Source organism: Podarcis melisellensis, assembly GCF_964234715.1.
Source record: "Podarcis melisellensis genome assembly, chromosome: 15".
NCBI classification, from domain to species: domain Eukaryota; kingdom Metazoa; phylum Chordata; class Lepidosauria; order Squamata; family Lacertidae; genus Podarcis; species Podarcis melisellensis.
Window position 1 is genome coordinate 28,788,347 of NC_138532.1, and position 26,949 is coordinate 28,815,295.

At 51.2% G+C, this 26,949-nt stretch overlaps 1 protein-coding gene across 1 annotated transcript; it reads left to right on the forward strand.

The window, feature by feature from the left end:
• Window positions 1–6,026: 6,026 nt before the first annotated feature.
• Window positions 6,027–26,706, forward strand: SLC13A5 (solute carrier family 13 member 5). Its single transcript, XM_081889673.1, has 12 exons — window positions 6,027–6,148; window positions 11,139–11,267; window positions 11,769–11,905; window positions 12,681–12,904; window positions 15,760–15,928; window positions 17,036–17,158; window positions 18,189–18,401; window positions 19,223–19,344; window positions 19,773–19,891; window positions 22,803–22,964; window positions 23,594–23,731; window positions 25,440–26,706. The coding sequence occupies exons 1-12, from the start codon at window positions 6,041–6,043 to the stop codon at window positions 25,563–25,565; spliced, it is 1,770 nt and encodes a 589-aa protein (XP_081745799.1). The 5' UTR covers window positions 6,027–6,040; the 3' UTR covers window positions 25,566–26,706.
• Window positions 26,707–26,949: the final 243 nt, after the last annotated feature.

The window sequence follows — 26,949 nt, forward strand, 5'->3', positions numbered from 1 at the left end:
CTCAGGCCAGCCATAGCAGTACGCAATAGTTCAAGGGTGGTCACAACACCAGTTTGCACAATGCCATTGGCGGTTTCATTTTATAGTCCCTCTTATAAAGCATCCTTGGCGTGGGATTTGACAGTGACTGCCAGTTCTGTCCCCATGAGCAGGTGTGCGAAATCACATCCCTCTCCTGCCTTGGTGCTGCCTTGCTTCCTTACACTGAATTGGATTTCCCATTTTCCTGCCCTTCCACCAAGTTTGGACTGGCCCTCTTGAAGCCTCTGCTTCCCCCCCCCCACTCCTTAAACAATTTGCTGTCACTGGCCCACCAGCCAAGCCAGACTGCTCACATCCTGAACTCCAGACCATTTCTTGTACAAGTTTAAAAGCCCAGATTCATGTGTGACTCCACTCCTCACACCTCTTCCTTGGGAGAACTGTCCGCTCGCAGGATATGGTTGTGGCTTTGCTAAAGCACTTTGCACATGCCTAAAAGCCCTTGCTTTTATACTCCACACCTTCAAGGGGTGGTGCACACACATGAGCAAAGCCTGGGCCCTTGAGAGCAGATAATGATGATGATAATATACAACCCACCAAATCTGGTTAGGTTGCCCCAGCCACCTGAGCAGCTTCCAGAACATATAAAAACACAATAGAACAACAAACATTAAAAACTTCCTGATACAGGGCTGCCTTCAGATGCCTTCTAAAAGTTGCATACTGTAGTTCTTGTTCTCCTTGACATCTGATGGGAGGGCGTTCCACAGGGAGGGAGCTACTGCCGAGAAGGCACAGGCCCAGCACAATGGTTCAGCAGAAATGGCTGTGTGGAGCAGTTGCGGTTTCCATCTCGCTGCTAGCTGGAGAAAATGGGGGACATGTCTGCCTGGCTGAACTGGCCTCAGCCTAGTAGAATCTCTCTGCTGGATCTGGGCTCTGGCAGCACTCCAAGAACCAGTGGCGGATGTCTCTGCCGGCTGGTCCATTGTTGCCCTTCTCAGTCCAGCACACTCACACAATGCCTCCCTCCTCACCCAAGGACAACCTGCCTGGATACCTGTACACCTGCCACTCTCCCCTCTTGGGCTCTCTTGCCTGCTTGCTTGCCTGCCCTTAGAACATAGGAAGCTGCCTTTTACTGAGTCAGACATTGGCCCATCTAGCTCAGTACTGTCTACACTGACTGGCAGAAGCTTTCCAGGATCTCGGGCAAGAATTGTTCCCATCCCTGCTGGGAGATATAATAATAATAATAATAATAATAATAATAATAATAATAATAATAATAATAATTTATTTGTACCCCGCCCATCTGGGTGGCTTCCAGCAAAACATTAAAATACAATAAGTCATCAAATATTAAAAGCTTCCCTCAATAGGGCTGCCTTTAGATGTCTTCTAAAAGTCAGACAGTTGTTTATTTCTTTGACATTTGGTGGGAGGGCGTTCCACAGGGCAGGTGCCACTACTGAGAAGGCCCTCTTGCTGGTTCCTTGTAGCTTTGCTTCTCACAGTGAGGGAACTGCCAGAAGGCCCTCGGAGCTGGACCTCAGTGTCTGGGCAAAATGATGGGGGTGAAGACGCTCCTTCAGGTATACTGGGCTGAGGCTGTTTAGGGCTTTAAAGGTCAGCACCAACACTTTGAATTGTGCTTGGAAATGTACTGGGAACTAATGCAGGTCTTTCAGGACCAGTGTTATATGGTCTTGGCTGCTGCTCCCAGTCACCAGTCTAGCTGCCGCATTCTGGATTAGTTGTAGTTTCTGGGTCAGAGGCTGGCAGGAATTGAATTGGGGACCTTCTGCTCGCAAGGCAGACTCTCTACCCCTGGGCTGTGGCTCTGCTTTCTGGCTGGTCCCCTTTGGCTTCCTGGGAGATTCTTCCAAACTGTAGGGTGTGTGGGTCTGCCTAGGTGGTCTCTGGACCTAGTGAATGACCCAAAGCTCTTGGTCTGCTTCCCACAAATGTAAGTGCTTGGTGATGGTGCTGAGAAGTCTCACCTGAGCAGGGGCCAGCTCAGGTGAGACTGCAAAGAGACACTCTCCCTGCCCCAGTTGGAAAAGGTTCTGAAAAGGGCAACAAAAATTGGGGATGGAGTGGCTTCCCTATGAAGAAAGGTAGGGTTTGGGACTAGGTAAGAGGTGTCATGATAGAGAATTATTAAATGATGCTTAGCATGGAGAAGGCAGATGGAGGAAAGCTTTTCTCCCTCTCTCATAACACTAGAACTTGTGGACACCTCATGAAGTTGAATGAACATTCCAGGGCAGACAAAAGAAAGTCCTTCTTCATGCATCTCAATAGTAATAATAGAAATAATAGTCATCCAATGCCCTTTTAAAATGTGTTGGGGAGGGGAGTCTATTGGGTTGTTGTTGTTGTTTTTTTTTATTATTATTATTATTATTACAGTCATACCTCGAGTTACAGAAGCTTTGGTTGTGTGTTTTTGGGTTGCACACTGCACCAAACCTGGAAGTACTGGAACAGGTTACTTCTGGGTTTCGGCGCATGTGCAGAAGCACTAAATTGCTCTTTGCACATGTGCAGAAGCGCCAAATCCCGACCCACACGTGTGCACACATGGTGCTGTGGGTTGCGAATTCTGTGGGTTGCGAACGTGCCTCCTGCACAGATCACGTTTGCAACCCGAGCGTCCACTGTATTATTATTATTATTATTATTATTATTATTATTATGCATTTTGTGTTTTTATATTGTGATTTCATGTTGCAACCGCCCTGAGGCCTGCAGGTACAGGGCGGTATACCAATTTTAATAATAAAATAATAATGGTTAAACTGTGGAACTCCCTCCCTCAGGAGACAGTGATGGCCGCCGACTTGGACAGCTTTAAAAGAGGATTAGACAAATTTGCAGAGGAGGCTTTTGAAGGCTACTAGCCATGACGGCTCTGCTGCGCCTCCACTGTCAGCAGGTTCTGAATGCCAGTTGCTGGAAACACAGGAGGGGAGAGGGCTTCTGTGCTCAAATCCTGCTTGCAGGTCTCCCATAATGAGTACCTGGTTGCTGGACTAGATGGGCCATTGGCCTGATTCAGCAGGCAATTCTTGTGTTCTTAAGGTGGCTCAGCCCATCCTGGAAGCAATCCCAGATGTGCCAGGGGCATTCCCTGTTGCCCTGTGCAAGGAGGGCTAAGGCTGCCTGCCCATTGCACACCTAGCACCAGGCTCCTGCCAGCTCCTTCCTGCTTCTCACCTGGCACCTCGGGAGGAGGAGGTCAGGGAGAGGTGAGATAGAAGAAGTCTCCCTCTGCCAGCCTCCTGGAGGACGAGATTAGGAGAGGATTAAGTGTGCTGGCTGGTACAGTTACTCACCCGCAGCAATGCAGGGAGGCCGGTTTTTCTGCTACCCGCTTGATACCCATCTCCTAGGTGATAACTTCCACCTGAGGAGGTTGGCCCCAAAAGCTCCAAATGAGCCCCTACCTCCGGCCTGCAAGAGAACCTAAGAACCCAAATAAGAGAGCTGCTGCATTGGACCAATGGTCCATCTAGCCCAGCATCCATTTCTTACTTTAGCCAAATAGGACCTAGGGATCGAGACTGCCTCTGGATATGGAGGTTCCACAAGAACAGCCTGGCATTAAGAACACCAAGTATTAAAGATCTCCCGACACAAGGCTGCCTTCAGATGTCTTCTAAAAGTTCTGTTGTTGTTTAGTCGTTTAGTCGTGTCCGACTCTTCGTGACCCCATGGACCAGAGGTCACTAGGCACTCCTGTCTTTCACTGCCTCCCGCAGTTTGGTCAAACTCATGCTGATAGCCTTGAGAACACTGTCCAACCATCTCATCCTCTGTCGTCCCCTTCTCCTTGTGCCTTCCATCTTTCCCAACATCAAGGTCTTTTCCAGGGAGTCTTCTCTTCTCGTGAGGTGGCCAAAGTATTGGAGCCTCAGCTTCAGGATCTGTCCTTCCAGTGAGCACTCAGGGCTGATTTCCTTCAGAATGGAGAGGTTTGATCTTCTTGCAGTCCATGGGACTCTCAAGAGCCTCCTCCAGCACCATAATTCAAAAGCATCAATTCTTTGGCGATCAGCCTTCTTTATGGTCCAGCTCTCACTTCCATACATTGCTACTGGGAAAACCATAGCTTTTACTATACGGACCTTTGTTGGCAAGGTGATGTCTCTGCTTTTTAGGATGCTGTCTAGGTTTGTCATTGCTTTTCTCCCAAGAAGCGGGCGTCTTTTAATTTTGTGACTGCTGTCACCATCTGCAGTGAGTGATCATGGAGCCCAAGCATACAATTACCAAAAAAAAAAAAAAAAAAGGAAAGGAAAGGAAAGGAAAGGAAAGGAAAGGAAAGAAAAGGAAAGGAAAGAAAAGAAAAGAAAAGAAAAGAAAAGAAAAGAAAAGAAAAGAAAAGAAAAGAAAAGAAAAGAAAAGAAGAAAAGAAAAGAAAGCATCCCATAGTAACACAGGGAGCTGCTTTCTACTGAGTTTGACCATTGCTTCATCTAACTCAGTGCTGTCAACACTGACTGGCAGCAGCAGCTGTCCAGGGTTCCCTGCCAGGAAATGCCATTGGATATTGAACCTGGGGACTTCTGCAAGCCAAGCAGCTGTTCTGCCACTGAGCTACAGCCCTTCCTCTGAAAATAAAGTAAGATTCTAGTCCTCGTGGTTTTAAAGGGAACGTGTACATGAAAAAAGTGGTTGAGCAATTCAGACTGAAATGTTGAATCAGCCTGCCTTGCACACAACACTCCCCTCCTGCCCCATGGATAGGAGCTCTGTCTTTGCAGACTCCCAAAGTCACAGAGAATGTGTCTCTGCATAGATTTCATGATTTAAAAGTATTTTCTAACTGCTCAAGATTTTTAAAAATAAAAAACCCTACGAAAAACTTTCTTGTAAAAACTCTTAAAAACGGGAGTCCAGGGGGCAGAAGGGTCCCATTTAATAGATCAGGGCAAGCCTGGCAAAAAAGACAGATTGAAAAAGCCCATTTCAAGAGCTCAGAGCTCTTCATATCCGTTCTCTCAGGGATCTTCCTGTAAGGTAGGTAAGGATAATCACGCTCCTATTGCGAAGGCGGACAGCGACTTGTACCTACAGCCACCTTTCAGGTAAAATGAGATTTGCAGCCAGGACTTTGTGGGAAAACCGCTCAATGGCACAGGGGCATTATGGTCCGGAGGGGCCCTTGAGAGTGACCCCAAGGAAGGGAGTGGGCGGGCAAGGGGACCCTGCTTCACAGAAGTGTAGAGCTGCCTGGAAGAGACCTGAAGTCTAGTCCAACGCCCTGGCTCTACAACATTGGAGCCAACTCCTAGGGGCTGAGGTCCCTTCGCCCCCCAATAAAATATTTGAGGGGGCGCCTCCTCAAAAAAGTTGATGGGCATTGCCATTCAAATGGTGTGCTTGCAGTACGTCATGTGGGGGGCAAGACTGACCTGCCCCCCATATTTTATTCAGGTTGGAAGCCCCGCTCTACCAAGGCGGTGACCTCCAGACGAGGAGCCGGTATCTTTCCAGGGAACTTCGATGAGGTCGCAGCAAAGGCAAAGTGACACCCCGCCCTCCGTAGCTTCCCGTCACTTTTAGCGCAAAAATCCCGGCCTTCGAGGAAGCGATTTCTTTGCGCAAGAGCGCACCACTGGTTGTGCAACCTGAAGCGGAGGTGACCCCCAAGCCATCTGCCTCTCTGTCCTGCGGCTGCCCCCAAAGACCAGGGGGTGTCCCGCCCCCGCCTCGCTTGACTTTCCTCGCCCGATGGAAATTTTACTCTGGATGTAACTTTCCAGTTCCAGCTGTTTCCCTGGATCTGGCGAGGAAGGGGAACAAGAGGTCCAGGCGACTCCTGCGCGGCCAGGCCAGGGCACTCTGCACGCGCTCAGAGGCGTCCTGCGGCCAGGAGAGGCGACGAAGGCGACAGCGGAGGAGGAGACCGGTTCCCGGAGTGGGAAGGGGGGGGAGGGAGAGGAGTGAGTGGGGCGGGGGCTGGCTCGGTCCCAGGCGGGCGCTGTTGCTTAAAAGGCCGGCCGGCGAGGCGAGCGCGGCGCTGTCTCTGCCTCTGCGTCTCGGGATGCCGTCGCCGCCGCTGCTCCGCTCTCTGCTCCGCTGCAAGACCCTGGTCACGTTGGCCGGCGCCCCGCTCGCTCTCCTGCCGCTGCCGCTTCTCGTGCCCACCCAGGTCAGTCAGTTCGGCCGACCAGCCAGCCAGCCTGCCTAGTGGGCAGAGCGAGGTCCCTCTCCTGGCCAAGCGAAGGGGCGCCCCCCTTCCGCCAGTTCCTCTTGGGGTGGCACGTCGAGCCTCCCCGGGCAGGAGCAGTCTACCGCCTCCGGCCCGGGCTGGCGCTTCTCTGCTGCTACTGCCGGGTCCAGGCATAAGCGTCGCCTCGGTGGGAGAAGCCAAGCCACGCCAGGTCCAAACGGAGCCTCTCCAGAGGCCGCGGGGATGTCCTTTTTGCAGTCGCGCCTCCCGTCTCTTTCCTCGGGGGCGTCCTGGGGGTCCCTCAGCGGGCCTCTTCTGCCGACCACCAGCAGCGCCCCCTCCCCACTCGGGCTCCCTTAGCATCCTCCCTCCGACAGCGGAGGGAAGACCTGAGCCTCTCCCTCCCAGGGTGTCCAACCCCTCCTCCACTTTGGGGGTACTGAAGACTCGGGAGGGAGGGGGAAACCTCCTCAACAGAAGCCCCCGCCGCAAGAACATGCGAGAGAGGGAGGGGAGGGGGACTGGGCGCCTGAAGAGGGAGCTGGCTGTCACCATCACCGCCACCTATAGGAGCAAAAAAGGATTCAGACAAACCCAATGGAACCTCCATGTCCAGGGAGCGTATACCTGTAAATGCTAGGCACATCAGAGTTGGGGGGGGGGGGCTCGGTCTGTGGGCTTCCCGGAGGCACTTGGCAAACAGAAGCAATTCCTGTGCTGAGGGACAAGCAATCTGCATAAGCAGAGAGACATTCGGGTCATTTCTGGGGACCTGTTCCTGTCCGAGCGCTGACCCTATTCAAATCTGATTCTGGCTCTAATGTAAGGTTACCAGATGTCCCCGTTTCCTGGGGACAGGCCCCGGATTTACAAATCAGCCCCCATACAAAACCCTATCATTCCTTCTGAAGTTGAAAAGTGTCCCCGGATTCATGGGGGGGGGGCAAGCTGGGATGGGGTTGTGGAGAAAGAAAAAGATTTTCGGTGTGGTTTTGAAAGGGGGAAAGCTCAGAACCAGCCCTGAACGGAGCCCTGTCAACTGGGAGCGCCAGTCCCAGCTCCAGATCGGGGCACTTTGAGAGGGGGCCGCCCACGCTGAGCCCCAGCTCCGCCCCCATTGGTGGTTTTTCAGTAGATGGTCATCTGTCAGGGATTCTTTAGTTGAGATTCCTGCATTGCTGGGGGTGGGCCAGATGATCCTTGGGGTCCCTTCCAACTCTCCAATTCTAAGGAAAGAGTTACACAGATGCATCCGGCAGGCGCTTCAAGAGCTGCCCAGGAGAGTGGCAAGCTGTGTGCCCAGCGGGGAGCGGATTCTGCCTGCGTTCCCCACAATGCTCCTTGGGTCCTGTGGGGCGCTGGGCAGCCTGAACCGACCAACAATGTCTGCACAGGCAACTCTCCTAAATCTCGTCCATCCCATTGACAGACGCAGCTTTAGTACTGAGTCGCCAGCAGTTCCCCCAGTGCTTTCATGATTCCAATATTCTTTTTATCTGCGCAAGCCGAGAAGGTGTCCCTCCTTTCTTCTAGACTGCAGCTGCAGTTAATTTCTAAGCCTGGTTGTATTCTTGAACTTTAAAGAAATGATTTACTCCAAGCGGGTCAGGAGGGCATTGCCTGGTGCTGGGTGGAAGGATGCAAGCTGAGCCAGGATGCCGAGGGCACCAGGTGCTTCTTCAGGCAGAGCGAGGGTGTCGGAGGTCACCCTGGACATTTGGACATTTCCCCTTTGCCCATATTAGGTCGTGATGGCGGGCCTGGGAGGCGGGAGAGGGCAGGACCCAGGCACCAAAGGGTTAAAGTGGCCAGAAACATTAGGAAGGACCTCCTGACAGCTCAACACCTACTCCAAGGCTGCTTAGGAAGGTAATGGGCTCTCCTTGCTTAGAGGCTTCAGGGATGCTCTGGCAGTGTGGGTTACTACATATATATGACTCAGCTACACAGCTGCAAATATAACATTTTACATGCATTATACACGTTTGACACTAGATGGCGATGGTGAGCTAATGGCAAATTCAATATATATTTTTAAATGTTTTTTAAAAAAGCATTTTCACTGTGTGTTTTAAAAAATATATATGTCCAGATTGAGCCAGAGAGATGCTTAGAACTTACAAAGCTTCCTTGGTCTTCCTATCTGTACTGTACATGTCTGGCTTTTTTGTTTCTTTAAAGGTGTGCTAAAATATTGCTGTCTTGTCATGCTCGCTTCACTTCATGGCGGGACATTTGCAGTCGTTCTGGACCCCTTGACACTCTCCCTCCCAACTTTCAGATAAAAGGAAGCCCTTATTCATGCAGTGCAGAGTTAAATTATGGAATTCCTGCCCGCAGGAGGCAGGGATGACTACCAGCCTGGATGGCCCTAAAGGGGATTAGAAAAAATTATGGAGGAGAGGACTATTGATGGCTGCTAGCCACGCTGTGCCTCCACAGTTGGAGGCAGCAATGCTTCTGAATACCAGCTTCTGGAAACTACAGGAGGGGAGAGGGCTCTTGTGTTCGAATTCTGCTTGAGGGCTTCCCATTGGGGCATCTGGTTGGGTCACTGTGAGAACAGGAGGCTGAACAAGATGGGCCCCCTTGGCCTCATTCTGCAGCCAGGCACTTTTGATGTGCTTCTGGGAGGTGGATGGGCATCTTCTAAGAATTCCTTTCACTCTTAGTAAACTACAGATCCCAGGATTCTTTTGGGGGAAGCCATGTCTGTTAACGGCAGTATAAAATCGATCTAAATGTGGAGGGTGGCTGAAGCCAAGTTACAGGGAACCAGGCAGAGGGCCTTCTCGGTAGTGGCATCCGTCCTGTGGAACGCCCTCCCACCAGATATCAAAGAGGACAACAACTACCAAACGTTTAGAAGACATCTGAAGGCAGCCCTGTTTAGGGAAGATTTTAATGTTTAATAGGTTATTGTTATTTTAGTGTTTTGTTGGAAGCCACCCAGAGTGGCTGGGGAAACCCAGCCAGATGGGCGGGGTATAAATAAATAAATTATTATTATTATTATTATTATTATTATTATTATTATTATTATTATTTGTTATTGTACAATAAATAGGCCACCTGCCCCATGCAGACAGGTCTGGACCAATGTGAAATTTGACACACACACCCCGCTTCTTTTATTCTTTTTTAAGAGGCGTCTTGTGGGTGAGCAGGTCTGTTGGTTGCCCTGTGTTCTGGCAAACAGTCATTTTGGGCACAATCAAATGGAGAGGCAATGAGGTGTTTGCCCCAAAGATCCCCTGTTGACAAGACGTTAAATGGCCCCGTCTTCCCACATGAAAATTGACTTGACAAATTCTAGGCCATTTCAGCCTCTCATTAGCAGTTTGATCTGGCCTGTTTACGCAACATTAATCCAGAGAGTCTGGCTTGTGGTTGCCGTAATTGTGGTTTGGTGGAGATTCATTCCAATTACGGACTGTCAGAGGAGTGATTAACTCTCCTGCATTGTGGTAGCTGTAGATTTTTATGCGGGGGACTTTTTGGTTCTAGTGACACCCCTATCTTTGCTCTTGGAGTCACTGAATGAGTGTGGGTCTCTTTCCCCCTTCTTCCCACCAGCCAATCCACTCAGCTCCTTTTCTGCCAGTGCAAATTGAATTCAGTGTGCACCTAAAGGCAGCCTCACCTTATTCCAGTTTTCTGAAACAATTTGCAAACTGAAACACAGAACCCTCTTTCAAAATGTGCACCTCTGAATTTTGCAGTGTACCAGTTCTCCAGCCAAAGAATGTGTGCAAAGATGTATGTGTATATTTTGATATAATAACACTTAATGCTGACAAATGTTAAGTAGGACTTTAAAAAAAAAATGAAAATTGCAAACTGATGTGACAATGTGGAGAAATGAAGAGTGGAAAATGAGCTGAAATGGAAGGTTCTCTCACGCCTCCTGAATCTGCAAGGAGCCTGCTGTCTTTTGCACTGATTTCTGAATCAGGCCAGAGCCGGCGCCGCCATTAGGCAGAGTGAGACAGTGGCCTCAGGAGGCAGATTCTAGGAAGCAGGGAGCAGGAATAGCAACCAAATGTCAGAAGGCAGAATGTTATGTGTGGCACAGGATCTTCTTCCCTGGATGTCAGCAAGGTGGGCTCCCAGAGCACAGGGGATGAGTTAGACTCAGAGAGTGAATTAAGTGAATGAAGGACCGGCTCTGTAGATGAGATGAGAACTGACTGTCAGAATTGAGAAAGGGCAGTTTGACCCCTCCCCCTCCTAGAGAAGACTCTATTAGCTCTTATGGAGAGGAAGAGTTGGAAGGCAGCCAGAGCGCTGCTAGGCAATCAGCAGATAAGCAGAGGTCTCAGTGCAGGTCGAGTGAGAGTGAGGAGGAGTGGGGAGGTCAGCCGTCCTCGATCCAGGCATCTGGATAAAATCAGATAGCATCTCCAGGTGGGATGGGGAGAAACTCCCTGCCAGAACCCCTGGAGAGCAGCTGCTGCCAGTCAGTGTGGGCAATGCTGAGCTAGCTGGATCAATGTTCCTACAAACCTCAGTGTCTTGGGCCTTTTGAAAAAAAGAATCCCACAATGTGTTCAGTACCACAATAGCTCTGGGCAGGCAGTTATTTGGAGAGCAGGGCTGGCAGCGAACCCAGGGAACACACAGACAAAGGTTTACGAAGACCAGAGATTTCATCTGTCAAGCCTCTTCCTGGCAAATCTGGAAAACTGGAATGCATGTCCAGTTCCCAAAATGTGGGGTGCACCAGTTCAACCCATCCCAGTGGAAGCTGAGGAAGCTGAGCCTCTGGTCCAGCCATTCGGGCAAGGAGGGTTCCAGAGCCCTGAGGCATTCCTGCTTGTGTCCTGCATTAGAGGAAGATGGAATAGAGGATGCTTTGAGTCTCTCCTAACCATACAATTCTACAGTTCTGTGAGTCTGTGATCACTGGGCCTGATGGAACTCTCCCTCCCTCCCTCTCTCCCTTCCTCTCTCTTTTCCCTCCTTGCAGGAGGCCAGGTGTGGCTATGTGATCATCCTCATGGCTGTGTACTGGTGCACAGAGGTGATCCCTTTGGCAGTCACAGCCCTCCTCCCTGTCATCCTGTTCCCGATGTTTGGCATCCTGGAGTCCAAAAAGGTAAGTCTCAAGGGCAGCAGAGGAGAGGCGCCCTGCAAGGAAAGTTCTAATTCTTCCTCTTCTACTGCTTGGAGCCCGGAATCTTTTTTGAGACTGAGCAAAGTCCAACAACTGAGCTCAGGAAGTCAGAGGACAACAGGGAGGAAGGACAGGAGCAGAATTAGACCTATATATACAGCCAGGTTAGCACTTGAATGGGGCAGAAGAACCAAGAGGGAGGCTGCGGACTGGATTGGGCCCTGAAAAATACAAGCTGAGCCACCGTGCAAGCAGGGGCCATCCTGGGAAGGGAAATGCACTCTGTGCATGGCCAGAGGTGACTACAAGAACTATAGGCATTCCAGACCTCAAAGAAGCCCTGATGCCAGAGTACAGAGGGTGGGTGTTGGGAGAGAGGGGGAGGGAGCCAAGCCAGCCACCATGAAGCTGCACCATCTGTGACAACAGTGGCCAAAAGTGACCAAGAGTTATGCCTCCTTCATTTCCCTGCTGACTTCCCAGGTGTGCATGCAGTACCTGAAAGACACCAACATGCTCTTTGTGGGGGGCCTGATCGTGGCCGTCGCTGTGGAACACTGGAACCTGCACAAACGGATTGCCCTGAGGGTGCTGCTGATTGTCGGGGTGAAACCTGCCCTGTAAGTGACTCCTGTCTAACCACCCCAACATCCCAAGTGAAACCAGGTGGGGAGATGGCTGAGCTTCTAATGCAGTGTGTGTGTGTGTGTGTGTGTGTGTGTGTGTGTCGGGGGGGGGGTTATACTGGGTCAGGGCCGGAGGCTTTCATGTAACACTCGTCACATGCTCAGAGGGCCTCCTTTCACAGCTGCTGCTTGGGCATGTGGACCAGTACATTGTCCCAGGAGGCACACCCTCCCATTTATTATTTATCTGTTTCACAAAATTTATACAACTCTTGATAGCTTTCCCCCCCCCTTTTTAAAGAAACATCAAAGTGATTTGCATAAAAGTCAAAACAATGAAATTAAAAATAAGAAAAAAATAGCAGCAATAGTTTATGGCTTTTGAGAAGTTAAAATAACAATAGATTAAAAACAGGTGTGAAAACCGCATTGGCTTTCTAAGCATGGCATAGGCTTGTCATGTGTGCTGCCAGATTTGTAGACCCACCTTTGAGAGTGGGGAGCAGCTTCAGCTGGGCTCTACAGCGGGCCCTATCCAGCACAAAACCCCTGCCACAGCCAGGTTGCCCTTTCCTGGCTCTGGGGTGAAACCTGCATGATTATCCACCCAACCTCAGATGTATGTGTTGTTTTTCGTGAGTGGTTGGGAGTCAAGGTATTTAAATGTCCTCTGCTTGGTCACCTGGGGCCGATCCTCGGTCACCCCAAGCGACCGACCACCTGGCAAGCTTCCCTCTCTCCTCCCCTCCGGCCTCTGTCCTCCTTGCAGGCTGATGTTGGGCTTCATGGGGGTCACAGCCTTCCTTTCCATGTGGATCAGCAACACGGCCACCACCGCCATGATGGTTCCCATAGTCCAGGCGGTCCTGGACCAGATGAACAGCTCTGAGCAGGATCTGGCCGTCATGGAGTCTGCAGCTGCTGGGCAGCACAGCAACCCCAAGGGTGAACTGGAAGGGAAGGTGGCTGCCTTGGGGCTCTCCACAGTGCAGGGTAAGTGGGCGACGGCTGCAAGGAATCGTGGGGTGGTGGGGGCAGGGAGCGATGGTTAAAAAACAAATAAAATTTATCAACCTCATTGTCAAGGCTTCAGGGAATCCTATCCCTCTCACGGTGGGATGCCAAGAAGCGGAAAAACAAGAAGAGTTCTTACCATGTAGTTTATTCAATATTCACAGAGAGAGAGACGAAGGAATGCAGTGTCTCTTAGTTAGTGGCGTTGCTACAAGTAAAGGCCCACCCCTCAGTCACTCCTATTCTACATAACCCCTGCACCGGCTGATCTGTATTTTCTGCCTCTGAGTTTTCTGTTCTATTACTCTGAAGGCATGCCTTGTTCTAGGAGATGGGGGGGGGGGTCAGGAATGCTTTCAAGAGACACTGAGTCTGTTAGCTGTCTCTCCCCTGGTGCTTCTTCTTCCTGCTGCCCCCCCCCATATTTCCCAGCTCCTCTGCAGCCTCTGGAATATGACCTTCTGCAAACCACTGTTCTAAATCTACACTGTCCTCCTCTTTTCGGGAAGGTTTAGGAAAAGGAGGGAACTGTTCCCACCATTCCTCCTCAGTCCAGCCCCTGACACTCATGTGGAATTCTCAGCATTAGATTTTAAAAAATCATTTATTTCACATGTTTATAAACCGCCGTAAGGTCTAAGGCCATCAGAGGAGTGCAGAAGACTAAACTGAATTGAAATCCAGAATTGACTCCAACTCAAAAGAGCAGACCTCTTGTATGAAGATCAGAAGATCCTGCTGGATCAGACCAGTGGCCCATCTTGTCCACCATCCTGTTCTCACAGGGGGGAACCAGATGTCCATTATGAAAAACCTGCAAGCAGGACCTGAGCACAAGAGCACTTTTCCCCTCCCGCCATTTCCAGCAGCTGGTATTCAGAAGCATTGCTGCCTCCAACTGTGGATGCCAGAGCACAGTCACTATGGCTCATAGCAGCCTCCAGACAGCTGCTAATTGCCATTGATAGCCCTCTCCCACATGCATCTGAAATTAGCATTATTTAGCCATGTCTATCAGTTTCAGTGGGTCTGCTGAGTAGGGCAAACACTGCCTACAGCCCGACAATTCTAAAAAGAGCAAAAGCCATGTCTGCGAGTTCTAAGCATGGTTAAAAGCATTCCCATGAATTCTAAAAACGACAGGCACTTCTGAACTGCCCCCAATTTCCCGCTGGAATTCAATCCCATAATAACCAGCAAATTGCAGGTTGTGCAATTCCAATTGATTGGCAGCTCTTGTGCCACAAACCTGCGTCCCCTGAAGAAGGAGGTTTTTCCTGCAATAAGGGAAGTGATGGGAAAATGTCCCTCCCCCCAAAAAAAGGTTAGGAAATGGGAGCTACCTGGAGAGGCCTGGGATGGAAGGAAAGGCAACATGTACGTGAAACAGTTGCAGTCTTGTGATGCATGGGGGCAGCTACTAGTTTTCATCTGTTTATTTATTTTAAAAAGGAGTAGACAAATCTGTTAGCCATGACAGCTGAAAGGGCCCTCCATGTCAATACCAGATACTGTGGGCAGGTAAAAGGTGTAGACTTCCATGTTCACATCCCTCCTCATGACCAGGGATCTAACTCCACATTCTGCACCCATGTCAGGAGATTTATTTATTTTTTTAAAAAAATGCTTAGCATAGGAGGAGCTGCTTTAAAGAATACCACTGATAACAGTTTTAAATTTTAGAATTTTAGAAAGCCAATGCAAGTTTCAGCCTGTTGTTTTTGAAAGTTTTGAATGGTTATCTTGCTGATAATTTTTATTGTTTTTATCATTTTTGTAAACTGTTTTGAAGCTTTAAAAAACAACAACCAACCGCAATCAAGCGGTGTAGTATACGTTTTATGAAATAAATAAATAATAAAATGCATACGCCAGACGTCTTCTGAGAAATACACAGCTCTCCTTCTCCTCATTTTGCCCTCTGGGGTAGATTAGGCTGAGATGCAGAGACTAGCCCCACAAAGTCACCCAGTGAGCTTTGTGAGGCTGAGTAAGGATTCGAACTCTGTCCTCCCAGGTCCTCCTAGTCCAACACTCCAAGTGCTGTTCCACATTGCGAGGAGAGGCTTAGCCCTTTCTTCCCCAGCCACAATCTCAATAAGAGAGTCAGCTCCCCCAATGCAGCAATCAGTGATAGGAAAAAGCTTCTCATAGTGTCAACAGGGACCCTTAAGTTAGCAGATTTGGTTGCCTCTGTATCTTGATTTTCATCAGGTTCATGGCTGCGGAAGGGAAGGGTTAAACCTTCCCCTCCAAGTGCAAAAAGCTGAACCACACAATTAACAGTAGCTCTGTAGTTTTCTCTTCCAGAGGCAGCTGGGCAGCTGTTTAGCTGCTGCCTGGAGGCTGTTAAAAGCCATAGTGGCTGTGCTCTGCCTCTGCAGTTGGAGACAGCAATGCTTGTGAATGCCAATTGCTGAAAGCCACAGGAAAAGAGAAGGCTCTTGTGCTTGAATCCCAATAGGGGCAACTGGTTGGCCGTTGTGAGAACAGGTTGCTAGACTAGATGGGTCTGATGCAGCAGGGCTCTCCATATGTTCTTATGCTGAACCAGGTGGGTCTCTCCTGAGCCAGTACAGCGTACCACTTGCACCTTGAGGGCTCACTCTGGTCTCTTTCTCCTACCCACCTGGTGTCGCATTGCAATCAAAGGCCAAATCAGCTTTGTCTCCTTTCAGTGAGGCTGCATTTTAATGTTGCATTTTAATCTTGTTTTTTAAGTTGTATTTCAATCAATTGTTTTTATATCTGGTGTTAGCCTCCCTGAGCCCAGTCTTGGCTGGGGAGGGCGGGGTATAAATAAAATTTATTATTATTTTTATTATTATTATTAGTTGCGGGGAACGGGCACTTGCCAGACAGCTCCAAGAAGTGCGAGAGGGAGACCAAGAAGAGAATCAACAAAGGGATGACCCTCTGTGTCTGCTATGCTGCCAGCATCGGAGGGACAGCAACCCTGACCGGGACGGGGCCAAACCTGGTCCTCAAAGGTCAGATGAACCAGTAAGTCTCTGCCGCACTTACAACATGACACACAGCAAAGGCTGGACTCTGCTGTGTGGCTCTTTTCTTGAAACCAAAACAGTGTGGCGTGGGGTTTTTTTCTTGGGGTCATCGGGTTGAAAGGGGGCCTGTGTTTTGTTCAGTCCTCTTGGTCACTTGCTGTGTTACTCCTAAACAATCCAAGCTGGGGTTCTCCCGGAACAGCCCTTACCTCCCCGTCTGCTCCTGATGACCTCCACATTGCTCTCCTATCGGTCTATTCTGCCTTGGTCAGACACCACCTGGATTTTTGTGTCCAGGTTAAAGGCTGGATCTAGACACATCAAGAAATCATTTTAGGGAAACGCGTTGTAAACTGCACATTGGGAATTGCTTTGGCAAAAGGCGGGGCTCCACAGCGCCATCTGGTGAAACGGTGTTATAACGCATATAAAACATTTTTCTTTGCTCGTGTAGCTGAGTCCTAAGATGGATATTGGCAAGCTGGAAGGTGTGTAGGGAGGGCAGCCAGAATAATCCAGGGTCTGGAAACTAAACCTTACAAGGAAAGGTTGAGGGAGCTGGAAATGTTTATCCTGGAGAAGAGGAGACTGAGCGGGGATATGTGAGCCGTCTTCAGATATCTGAAGGGCTGCCACCTGGATTCATAGAGTTCTTTGAATCATAGTTGGAAGGGGCCACAAGAGTCTTCTAGTCCGATCCCCTGAAATGCAGGAATATTTCACCCCATTTGGGGCTTGAACCAATGACCCTAGGATCCAGTTTCATGTTCTACCATTCAGAACCACATAGATGGAGCAGGCTTGTTTTCTGCTGCTCCAGAGGGGAGGATCCAAAATTCAATTGACAAAAAAGGAGATTCCGACTCAAAATTAGGAAGAACTTTCTGAGGATAACAACTGGAGCAGGCTCTTTGGAAGCTAGTGGCCTCTCCATCAATGGAAGTTTTGAAAGAGAGGTTGGATCTGTCAGGCAGCCTTTAGTTGTGATTCCTGCCTTGCTGGGGAGGGGGGTGTCAGACAAATGGCCCTTAGGGGAACCCCTCCAGCTCTACCCTTCGATGATTCTGTGATTCTAGGCTTTTCAACCATTTCCTCCTCCTCCCAGGTTGTTCCCTGAGAACGGCGACATCTTGAACTTTGCCTCCTGGTTCGGCTTCGCCTTCCCGAACATGCTCCTGATGCTGACGCTCGCCTGGTTCTGGCTCCAGGTCTCCTTCATGGGGTTCAAGTAAGGGCTCTGCACCTTTGGGTGGGCTGGTGGATAATGTGGCCCTGCTTCGTCCGGGGCTGGGGCACCTGGGGCAGCCCTCAGCCATCCAGATCTTCTTGCACTCCTTGTCCCTGACCTCTGGCCTGGCTGGCTGCTTGTGGGCCTTGCTGGGAGTCCAGCAAACAGAAGGCCATCAGAAGAGCCCTGCTGGATCAGGCCCAAGACCCATCTTGTCCAGCATCCTGATCTCACCATGGCCAACCAGATGCCCCAATTGGAAACTGGCAGACAGAACCTGAGCACATGAATCCTCTCCCCACCGGTGGTTTCCTACCACTAGTAAATTCATGGAGGAGAGGGAAATTGAAGGCTACTAGCCAAAGTGTCTTAAAGCCTTCAGCTGCTCTTCACCCTAAAGGGGCCTCATTGCATAAACATAAAAACACACTCCCATCAATGCGCTTTCCCCACTAGGGCTTGGGTTGCGCCTCTCTGAAGGGCCAGTAGTGGTATAGAGGTTAGAGGGCCAACTAAGGTGGGAGAGACTAGGGTTCAAATCCCCCCCCCACTTGGCGATGAAGCCCACTGTGGGTCAGTCACTGTCTCACAGTTCAACCTACCTTGCAAGGGTGTCGTGAGAGTGGCAGGGAAGAGCCATGTAAGCCGTCTAGAGCTCCTTGGAGAAACAAGTACATTTCCCTGATTGTGGCTGCTCTGCCACGCCACCTGCGGCTTTGCTCTGGCCACGACCCGCACCACCCCAGCTTCGCTCTCTCCTGGAGCCTCCAGCACCTCCTGTGTATGCCCTTTCCTGGTGTTTCTGTGTTCAGATCTTTCTCTCCCTCTGGGTGTCCTGTTGACCTCACAGCCAGCCCAACACAAATGTGCCGAGTTCCCAAGTTGCGCCAGGTGCCTGGTTGTGGGACCCTCTCCTCCCCTCTCTCCTTGCTGAATCCCCCAGGTTGCGACCCAAAAGGTCAGCCTGCTAGAGTGGTTACCTGGCAGTCTAATGGCCCCCTGCCTTGACCACCCTGCTCCTTCTCTCCAGCTTCCGGAAGACCTGGGGCTGTGGGGCCCAGAGGACCGAAAAGGAGCAGGCTGCCTTGCGGGTGCTGAAAGAGGAGCACCGGAAGCTGGGGCCCATCTCCTTTGCAGAGTTCAACGTGCTGCTGGCCTTCACGCTGCTCATCCTCCTCTGGTTCACCAGGGACCCTGGATTCATTCCTGGTTGGGCCACCACCCTCTTCAACAAGGACAAGGAGTGAGTGGGTTTTGTTCTTCCTCTTGCTAGCCATTTTGCAGACCAGTGATGCTACCTGGGTGGTGTTTTGTATTTTTTTTGGGGGGGGGGTTCCCCGATAGCACCAGTCTTAGGACACTCAAGTGCCTTCAGGCAAACGGCTCAGGGCAGGATTGCTTGCAGCGAAGAGTCTCCTCCTCCTTGTGCCGGCCTGTTCCAGGTTCGAATCCCTGCTCGGCTGGGAGACTCTGGGAGCAGCCCGGAGGAAATCTTGCCTGTGCAGGAAATTTGGGAGGTTAAATGGGAGAATCTGAGCACCTTGGAGGAACCCAAGAAGAGCCCTGCTGGATTAGGCCAATGGTCCATTTAGTCTGGCTTCCTGTCCTCACAGTGGCCAGGTACCCCTAAAAGCCTAAGGATCGAGATAGACTGCACCTGCACCTGGAGGTTCCATAAGAATCTTTTTGTGTGCCACGCATAATTTCACAAACTGCTATCATTTGCCTCTTACTCGCTTTATCTCTAAACTAAAAAGTCCCAACCGTTCTTCATAAGGGAGTTGCTCTATCACTTTGATCGTTTGGGTTGCCCTTTTCCAACTCTGCAATATCCTTTTTGAAAGGACTCCTGGGAGAGGCCCAGAGAGGGATGCAGCAAAGAGGGTGTTCATCTCTCTCCTGGGAGCTCATGTTCCCTCCGGGGTGTGTGTGTGGGGGGGGGGGTGCTTGCTGGCTGGAGGTTTGATGCATTCAACTGGCTGACCTGTTGCTTTTGGGACTGAGTGAGGGGAATGGGACACTGCTGCCACCTCCTCATTCTTCATCTTTCCAAACGTGTCCCAGGTATGTGACGGATGCCACCGTGGCCATCTTCGTGGCCTTTCTGCTGTTCATCCTTCCTGCCACCAGGCCCAGGTGTGGCTTCTGCAGTCATAGCAGCTGCGACCTAGAAGAGGCGGAGGAAGGTAAAGGAAGGCGGAGACCACCCTCCCCCCCCCCCCAGGGCCTTTGAGGAGGCTGGTCAAAAGAGACAGACCAGGAGGGGCGTGCTGGGTTCTGCCAGTATTTCATAGCATTGTAGGGTTAGTAGGGACCCCCAAAGGTCATCCAGTCCAACCCCCTGCAATGCATGAATCCCAGCTGAAGAATCCCTGGCAGGTGGCCATTCAACTTCTGCTTAAAAACCTCCCATGGAGGAGAGTCAGCCACCTTCTTCCCCTATTCAACAGCTCCTGCCCTATAAAGTTATTCCGATGTCTGTGTGACCCTTGCCATGGCATCCAGCCTGCTGGCAGCCTCCTGCTGGTGCCAGCTGTGTGGTGGGTGGGTGGGCTCGCTGGCCCCTGCTTTGCCTCCCCGCTCACACCCAACTTCTCTTGGGCTCTCTCCGCAGCTATGAAGGAGCCCTTTTTCCCTGCCCCACTGCTGAACTGGAAGGTGGTCCAGCATAAGATGCCATGGAGCATCGTGCTGCTTCTTGGAGGAGGCTTCGCCCTGGCCAATGGGAGTGACGTAAGTCCTTGGTGGTGACAGGAGGGCTGGGGAGGCTGGCTGGTCGTGGGCGTCAGAGAGCTCTGTCAAACCTGGACCTTTGCCACCAAACTTTGGAGGCATTCACTTCACGTGTGGCTCCCTCAACAGTGGCAGTGTTGTTGACTATGTCTCTCTGTGTGTAAATAAAGGCTGTGGGACAGCCAAAGGGTCCTCTAGCCACACGCAGAGTGCATTACCCTTTCCTGTAATGTCAGGAATTGTGGGAGGGAGCAGGACCTATGAACCTCCAGGCAAGTCTTGAGTGTGGCCTCTCTCATTTTTGGAAAACGTATTCCGTTCAAAAGCTTGAGCAGGAAGGGAAAGGAAAAGGCTTCTGGGAAATCCTTGCAAACGATTTATTTATTTATCTCCCTGTCCTCATTTAATCCCCGCAAGAGCCCTGTGAGGTAGGCTAGGCTAAGGGGCAGCTCACCCAGTGAACTCCACAGCCGAGGGGATTTGAACCCAGGGCTTGCAAGTCCTAGTCCAATGCTCTAACCACTATAACATCTAAGGTGGCTGTAGTGAGGCCTCCTCCTGTGTTCTTAAGCCATGGGGAGTGGGGAATTTGAGGGGCCTCTGCCTGAGCTGAGCCTGAGCCCCACCACAGTAGCCTCTCCCCAGTCTCCCTGGCAACACTAGAAGCATGCCAGGGCTGGCTGTTCTCCACCTCGGAGGCCACCATCAATTGCGCCAAGCGAACCGCAGCGCTGGTGGGGCAGGCTGTGCCCCATGGCAGAGAATGGTGCAGCAGGTTGCAGGCCTCTCCTTCCCCCTGTTCCATCCAGGGCTCTTGGAAGCGTTTCCCGTGATGTTGCCATTTTTCTGGCTTTGGGGTGATGGGGGGAATGTGCCCTCCACGATGCCACTTGGCACCAGAGCCCCCTCCTGCCACTGCCAGCTGCATTCTGGTGTCCCCAGGAGAAGGGAGGACTTGACCTAGTTTCAACTCGGTCGGAAATGGCTGCAGACTCTCTCCCTGGTCATATTGAGCAGCACTCCAAATGATAGGTTTAAATGCAAAAAAACCTCCACCCCGCCAGCCATTCAGCAGCCCGTCCGGAACAAGCCTCCCTTGTCCTCCCCAGAAGAACTTGGCCTGAGCCAAGCCCTGCCGGGCTCAGACAAAGAGGGTGCTGTGCGCTGCCCAACCTGCCGGCCTCATCCATGCATTGGAAAAGAGGCCTCTTTAGCAGCAGCGCCATAGCAGCGTGCAGGACTTGGCCCCACTAAGCTGGTTCCTGCTCTAATCCTTAGAACTAAATAACCGGCCGGCCGGAGGCCTGGGCAGGCCGGGTCGTCCTCTTATATACCTGCTGGGATTGACAAGGCATTTGACCCTCACTTGAATCTCATAGCTCTCCTGTAGTTGCCTCTGATTAGTTATCATTTAACTCTTGGGGAAAATAATTAGCATCACACGTCATGTGCATGGAAGTTGCTGAACCAATTAACCAACTAGAAGGATTTACTGTTAATAGCACCAGTTTTCCTATAACTTGACATTGCTGGATTTTTATGAACTGCAAAAGCATTTTTAGTTTGCTTTCTGTTGCCACCCTGGAACTTTTATTTGTTAGTGCCACTTGGTTTTGTATGATTCCTTGCAAATGAAGGGGGAATCGGGAACTGGACCCCCATTTCTAATGTGGGGAGGGGCCCCAATTCAGTAAGACGCTCTCTAGCTCAAGAGGAGACCTGCATGGATCCCTCCCCTGGGATGAGGCTCCTCTGTACATTGCCGGAGCTGTCTGAAGACAGCAAATGCTTCCGAATTGCAGTTGCTGGAAGCGGCAGCAGAGAAGAGATTTGCTCTTGTACTCAGATCTTTATTGTGGGCTTCCCTTTGAGGGACCTGATTGCCCCCTGTGAGAACATGATGCTGGACTAGATGGGCCACTAGCCTAACTCAGCAGGGCTTTTCTTATGGAGGTTTGTTGTGAGAGCAGAACCTCCATGCCCAGGGATAGTCTACCTCTGAATGCCAGATCATGGGGAACAACAGCTGGAGAGTGCTGATCTGCTTGGGTCCTGCTTGCTGGTTTCCCATAACTGGTATCTGGTTGGGCACTGTAAGAACGGGATACTGAGCTAGATGGGCCACTGGCCTGATCCAGCAGGACTCTTACGCATTTTGTGGGTTTTGCAAAGCCCCATACGGGCCCCAAAGGGTTAAGGACACCCCCCCTCAGTGGCTGGACAAATACAATAGATTGTCAGAGACCACAGCGGTGGTCCCCCCCCCAATATTGTCATGGACTGGCTGGATACAGGGGAGTGGTGGGAGGCCCCAGCTGGGAAACCCCTAAGGGAACCCCCAGGGGAAGAAGGAACAGATGGTGTTGGGATGCCAAGGAGCGTCAGAGGGAGAAGAGGAAGCAGACTGGGAGGAGGAGGTGTTGGAAGCAGAAGAGGCAACAGGGTTTAGTGAGCAGGAAGAGGCTGTGGCAGAGAGCAGTCCGGACTCAGAGGCAGAAGCAGGGGTGGGGTGGGAGGCCAAGAGGCAGAGATGAGGCAGGCTGCTGAAGAAACCAGGGAGTCTCCCCCTCCTGCTGCAACCAGCTCCCCTCCCCGCTGGTCTCCTAGAACACACGGAGACATGAAAAGAGCAGAGCAGAGATTGGTTGTGTGCAGGCGCTGTCTAAGACTACTTGGGAAGTCAGGGAGAGGAGGAGACTGAGAAGGTGGTGGGAGGCAGGTGCCTTCAGCTCTCACAACTGCCTTGCTGGAGCAGGGCCTACTGGGAAGAGCTACTGGGATCTGTTTTGGTTTCTTGAATACAGAGTTACCGTAACTTCACTGACACCATGTTTTGCTTTGATCGCTGACCAACGCTTGACTTCAGCACCGGACAATATTCTCTTTCTCTGCTCTTGCCCCACAACTCCAGGCTTCAGGGCTTTCCAAATGGCTGGGTGACCAGATGACCCCTCTGCACAGCGTCCCCCCCTGGGCCATCGCCATCATCCTCTCCCTGGTCATCGCCATCTTCACCGAATGCACCAGCAACGTGGCCACCGCAACCCTCTTCCTGCCAGTCTTCGCCTCCTTGGTAAGGGAGCTTTCCTCCTTACTGATTTTTATTTCACATTGACAACCCTAAACCCACCTTGTAAGGATTAAAACAAGGGAAACCAAGGCAGAATGGAGGCTTCTGGCCTCCTGCACACTGGTGGCCAGCCAGGGTTCCAGCAAGGTTCACATTTAGGCCCAGCTGAATAAGTTTCGAGGGCTAGGACCTAGATTAGGGGTGTTACTATCTCAAGTACTGTATCCATGCCAGGTATCAGGCGACAGGTCTCTGCCCCACAAGCATACAGTTGTTTGTCTGGCAAATTTGTTTAGAAAGCCTGGAAAAGAGGAGATAGGAGAGCCATCTTCAAATATCACCTGGAGGATGGAGCAGATTTGTTTGCTGCTGCTCCAGAGGGGAGGACCCAATCCAACGGATTCAAATGACCAGAAAGGAGATTCCGACTAAACTCTAGGAATGACTTTCTGATGGTGGAAAGGACTCTCTCAGGAGTTGGTGGGCTTTCATTCTTGGGAGGTTTTCAAGCAGAGGTTGGAGGACCACCTGTCGGGGAGATTTAGTTGTGACTCCTGCATTGCAGGCAGTTTTGACGAGATGACGCCGGGGTCCCTTCCAGCCCCATGATTCTCTGCTCTCTTTCTCTCCAGTCGCAGTCCATTGAGGTCAACCCCCTCTACATCATGATTCCCTGCACCCTCAGTGCCTCGTTTGCCTTCATGCTACCCGTGGCCACCCCTCCCAATGCCATCGTATTCTCCTACGGACACCTCCGAGTCTCAGACATGGTAAGGGGGCAGCTTTGCTGTTGCTCAGGCCTCCCCCCAGCCTCCCCAAAGGCTGCTCTCTGTGGGTGCTGCTAAGAAGCCAAACCTCTAGATCAGTGGTTCCCAAATTGGGAGGTACCACTCCCCTGGGTGATGGGGGTTCCCGGGGGGGGGGAGTTTTCATTTGATTTTGAACAAATCATGGTATTGTAGAGTTAGAAGGGACCCCCAAGGGCCATCTAGTCCAACCCCCTGCGGTCATCTCCGCTGCTTGGCTTAGTCTCCCAGATTTCTTTTTGTGTGTGTGTGTACAAGGAAAGGAAATATCTAGGGCATTTGTACAACTGATTGCTACTGTTTTGAATTTATTATCTTCCTTAGTGGATCACACAAACCGTTATTCTGAATAATGCTTTCTGTAGGGTAGGGGGCACTGGCGACATGTTTATACTTTATTGTCACTTGTACAACTTGTATACAGTGAGATTACACAAACACCCCCCACTCAGCTTTCTTAGTCTTAAAGGTGAAGTATTGGGAGCTCAGAGCCGCAGTGTATGAACGTGCCGCCAACTTTTCCATGGAAAAGTTTTGATGGAACCAAGTGGGAGATGTCCCCCCCCCCCAAAAAAGGTTAGGAAACCACTTCTCTATATGTTTTCGACTACAACTCCCATCAGCCCTTGCAGCTAGCACACCATATTAGAATAAATAATACTTGCCCACTGGGGTTGATGGGAACTGTAGCCTGGGTTGGGGAAGGCTGCTTTAAGGGGATGCTAATGTCTCCTGTCGATTGTGACGAATCTTAAAACAGCTGCTGTGGGGCTCCGCTTAAGGCTGAGCAGGCAAGAAGACCTTGGCTGGCTTGCGGCCGGCATAGAGGAATCCCAGTGGGCCTGACCAAGATGACACAACTGAGTGCACTGACTGATATTAATCGGCAGATGTTTCCCAAACTTGGGTCTCCAGCTATTTTCGGACTACAATACCCATCACCCTGACCACTGGTCCTGCTAGCTAGGGATGATGGGGATTTGTAGTCCAACAACAGCTGGAGACCCAAGTTTGGGACACTCTGCTCTAAAGGGTACGAACCATGATGGTTTTGCTCAAAGCTTCTGAATACCAGTTGCCGGAAACTGCAGGAGGGGAGAGAGCTCTTGTCCTCAGGTCCTACTTGTGGACTTCCTATGGGCATCTGGTTGGCCACTGTGAGAACAAGATGCTGGGCTAGGTGGGCCATTGGCCTGATTCAGAAGGCTCTTGTTATGGAACTTGTTCCCTCAAGAGGCAGTGATGGCCACCAGATTGTACGGTTTGGAAAGAGGATTGGGCAGGTTCATGGAGGAGGAGAGGGTTCTTGATGGTTACCAACCACGATGGCTATGTTCTGCCTCCACGATCAGAGGCAGCAATACTTCTGGAACCAGAAGGGACATTGGCCTCATCTGGTGGGTTCATCTTATGCTCTTAGGGGCTCCTTTCCTAACTGTTCACCGAGTTCTTCAAAACATCCGGGCCACGTGAAGGGGGGAGAGCACACAGTTTGCACACTGTGTTCCTGGACAAGGAGATCTCTCTGGGTAAGGGGTGGTTCCCTCCTGACCAGGACAGGTCATGCTCTGATGGCAGCGTCTCCTCCTTGCCTCCCTCCCGCAAAAGTCTTCTACTGCCTGAGCTTGACCCATGAGACACCTGCCTCCTCCTTCTCTCCTCTCCCTCCCAGGCCAAGACGGGCATCGTAATGAACGTCATCGGTGTCTTCTGCATCACCCTGGCCATAAACAGCTGGGGCCGCGCCATGTTCCACTTGGACACCTTCCCTTCGTGGGCCAACGCCACCGGGAAGTGAGGGCCGGGTCAGCCAAAGAGGACCTTGGCACCTGGGCTTCCTCGCCTCCTCAGCTGCCTGGGCCCTGGAACTTTCCCTCCAGCGCTGGCCCTTTGGAGTCCATGGGTGGTTTGGGGTTGAGGCTAGAGACTGTTTGAAACCTGCCTCAACTGCTGCCTCTGCTGCTTCCTGAAGGGACCCTGAGGAGGACGAGGGACCCCCGCAGGAGGGGCGTCTTCTCCTGGGACCAGCCGTCCGAATGGAATACGGGTCATTTGTTTTTAAGAGAAGAAAAGGACCGTAAAATAGGACAAGGAAGAAGTTGCTGCTGCTGCTGCTACTTTTCATAGAATCATAGAATTGTGGAGTCGGAAGGGAGCCCCAAAGGTCATTTAGCCCAACCCCCCTGCAACGCAGGAGTTGCAAGCAAAACATTCTCCTTTGACTGAGGGAGTGGGGAGGTCAGAGGCCTGGCAAGACTCACAGCCTCTGAAGGAGAGCCTAGGGACTCCCATAAGCCATGGGAACCAGGATCTGCCTCCTCCCTCCCTCCCCACTGCCTGCCTGGGGCCTGCAGGTTAACCATTGCACAAAGAAAGAGACACATGGAACAAATACTTGACCCAGAGTCCAGCTGGGCAGGAGGCCCCACTCAGGTGGACACAAAGCACATAGGAAGCTGCCTTATACAGAGCCAACCCATTGGCCCATCTAGCTCAGTATTGTCGACACTGGTTGGCAGCAGCGGCTCACCAGGGTTCTAGGCAAGGATCTCTCCCATCCTTACCTGGAGAGGCTGCAGGAGTTTGAACCTAGAACCTTCTGCATGCAAGGCCGATGCTGTGCCAAAGGCCCAGAGCTTCCCCAGATGGGACCTTGAAACATAGGAGACAACTCCTAGGGGCTGAGGTCTCTTCGCCCTCCCCCAATAAAATATCTGAGGGGGCCAGGACCCCCAAAGTTGATGGGCATTGCTATTCAAATGGTGTGTGTTCACCATGCCATGTGATCAATTACGCAGGGCAGGGCTTACCTCCTCCCCACCCATATTTTATTCAAGTTGGCCCTCTTGCCTTAGAATGCCTTGTGGAAATGACCCCTTTGCAGGCTCTAAGCCAGGAAGGTGGAGTGGCCACTGGGCTGGACGTGGACAGGGAAGAGGGGTGGGAGAAAAGGCAGAACAGCCGATTCTAATACAGGTAGCCCTAATATATTTAATGTTATTTAATTGCCTTAAAATATTAATAAAGCACCACTTGTGTTTTGTAAATTTTAAATAAACTGCTTGTTAATTCACCCCGATGCCTTGGAATGCAAGAGAGCCGGTGGTGCATACAGTGGTTAGGGGGTCAGACTAAGACCTAGGAGAGAGCAGGGTTCAAATCCCCCACTCAGCTGACCTTGG

Coding starts and splice junctions, on each gene's coding strand:
- SLC13A5 (XM_081889673.1), top strand. CDS start 6,041: ATGCCGTCGCCGCCGCTGCTCCGCTCTCTGCTCCGCTGCAAGACCCTG. Junction 19,345..19,772: donor CCTAGAAGAGGCGGAGGAAG/GTAAAGGAAGGC, acceptor CTCTCTCCGCAG/CTATGAAGGAGCCCTTTTTC. Junction 19,892..22,802: donor CCCTGGCCAATGGGAGTGAC/GTAAGTCCTTGG, acceptor CCACAACTCCAG/GCTTCAGGGCTTTCCAAATG.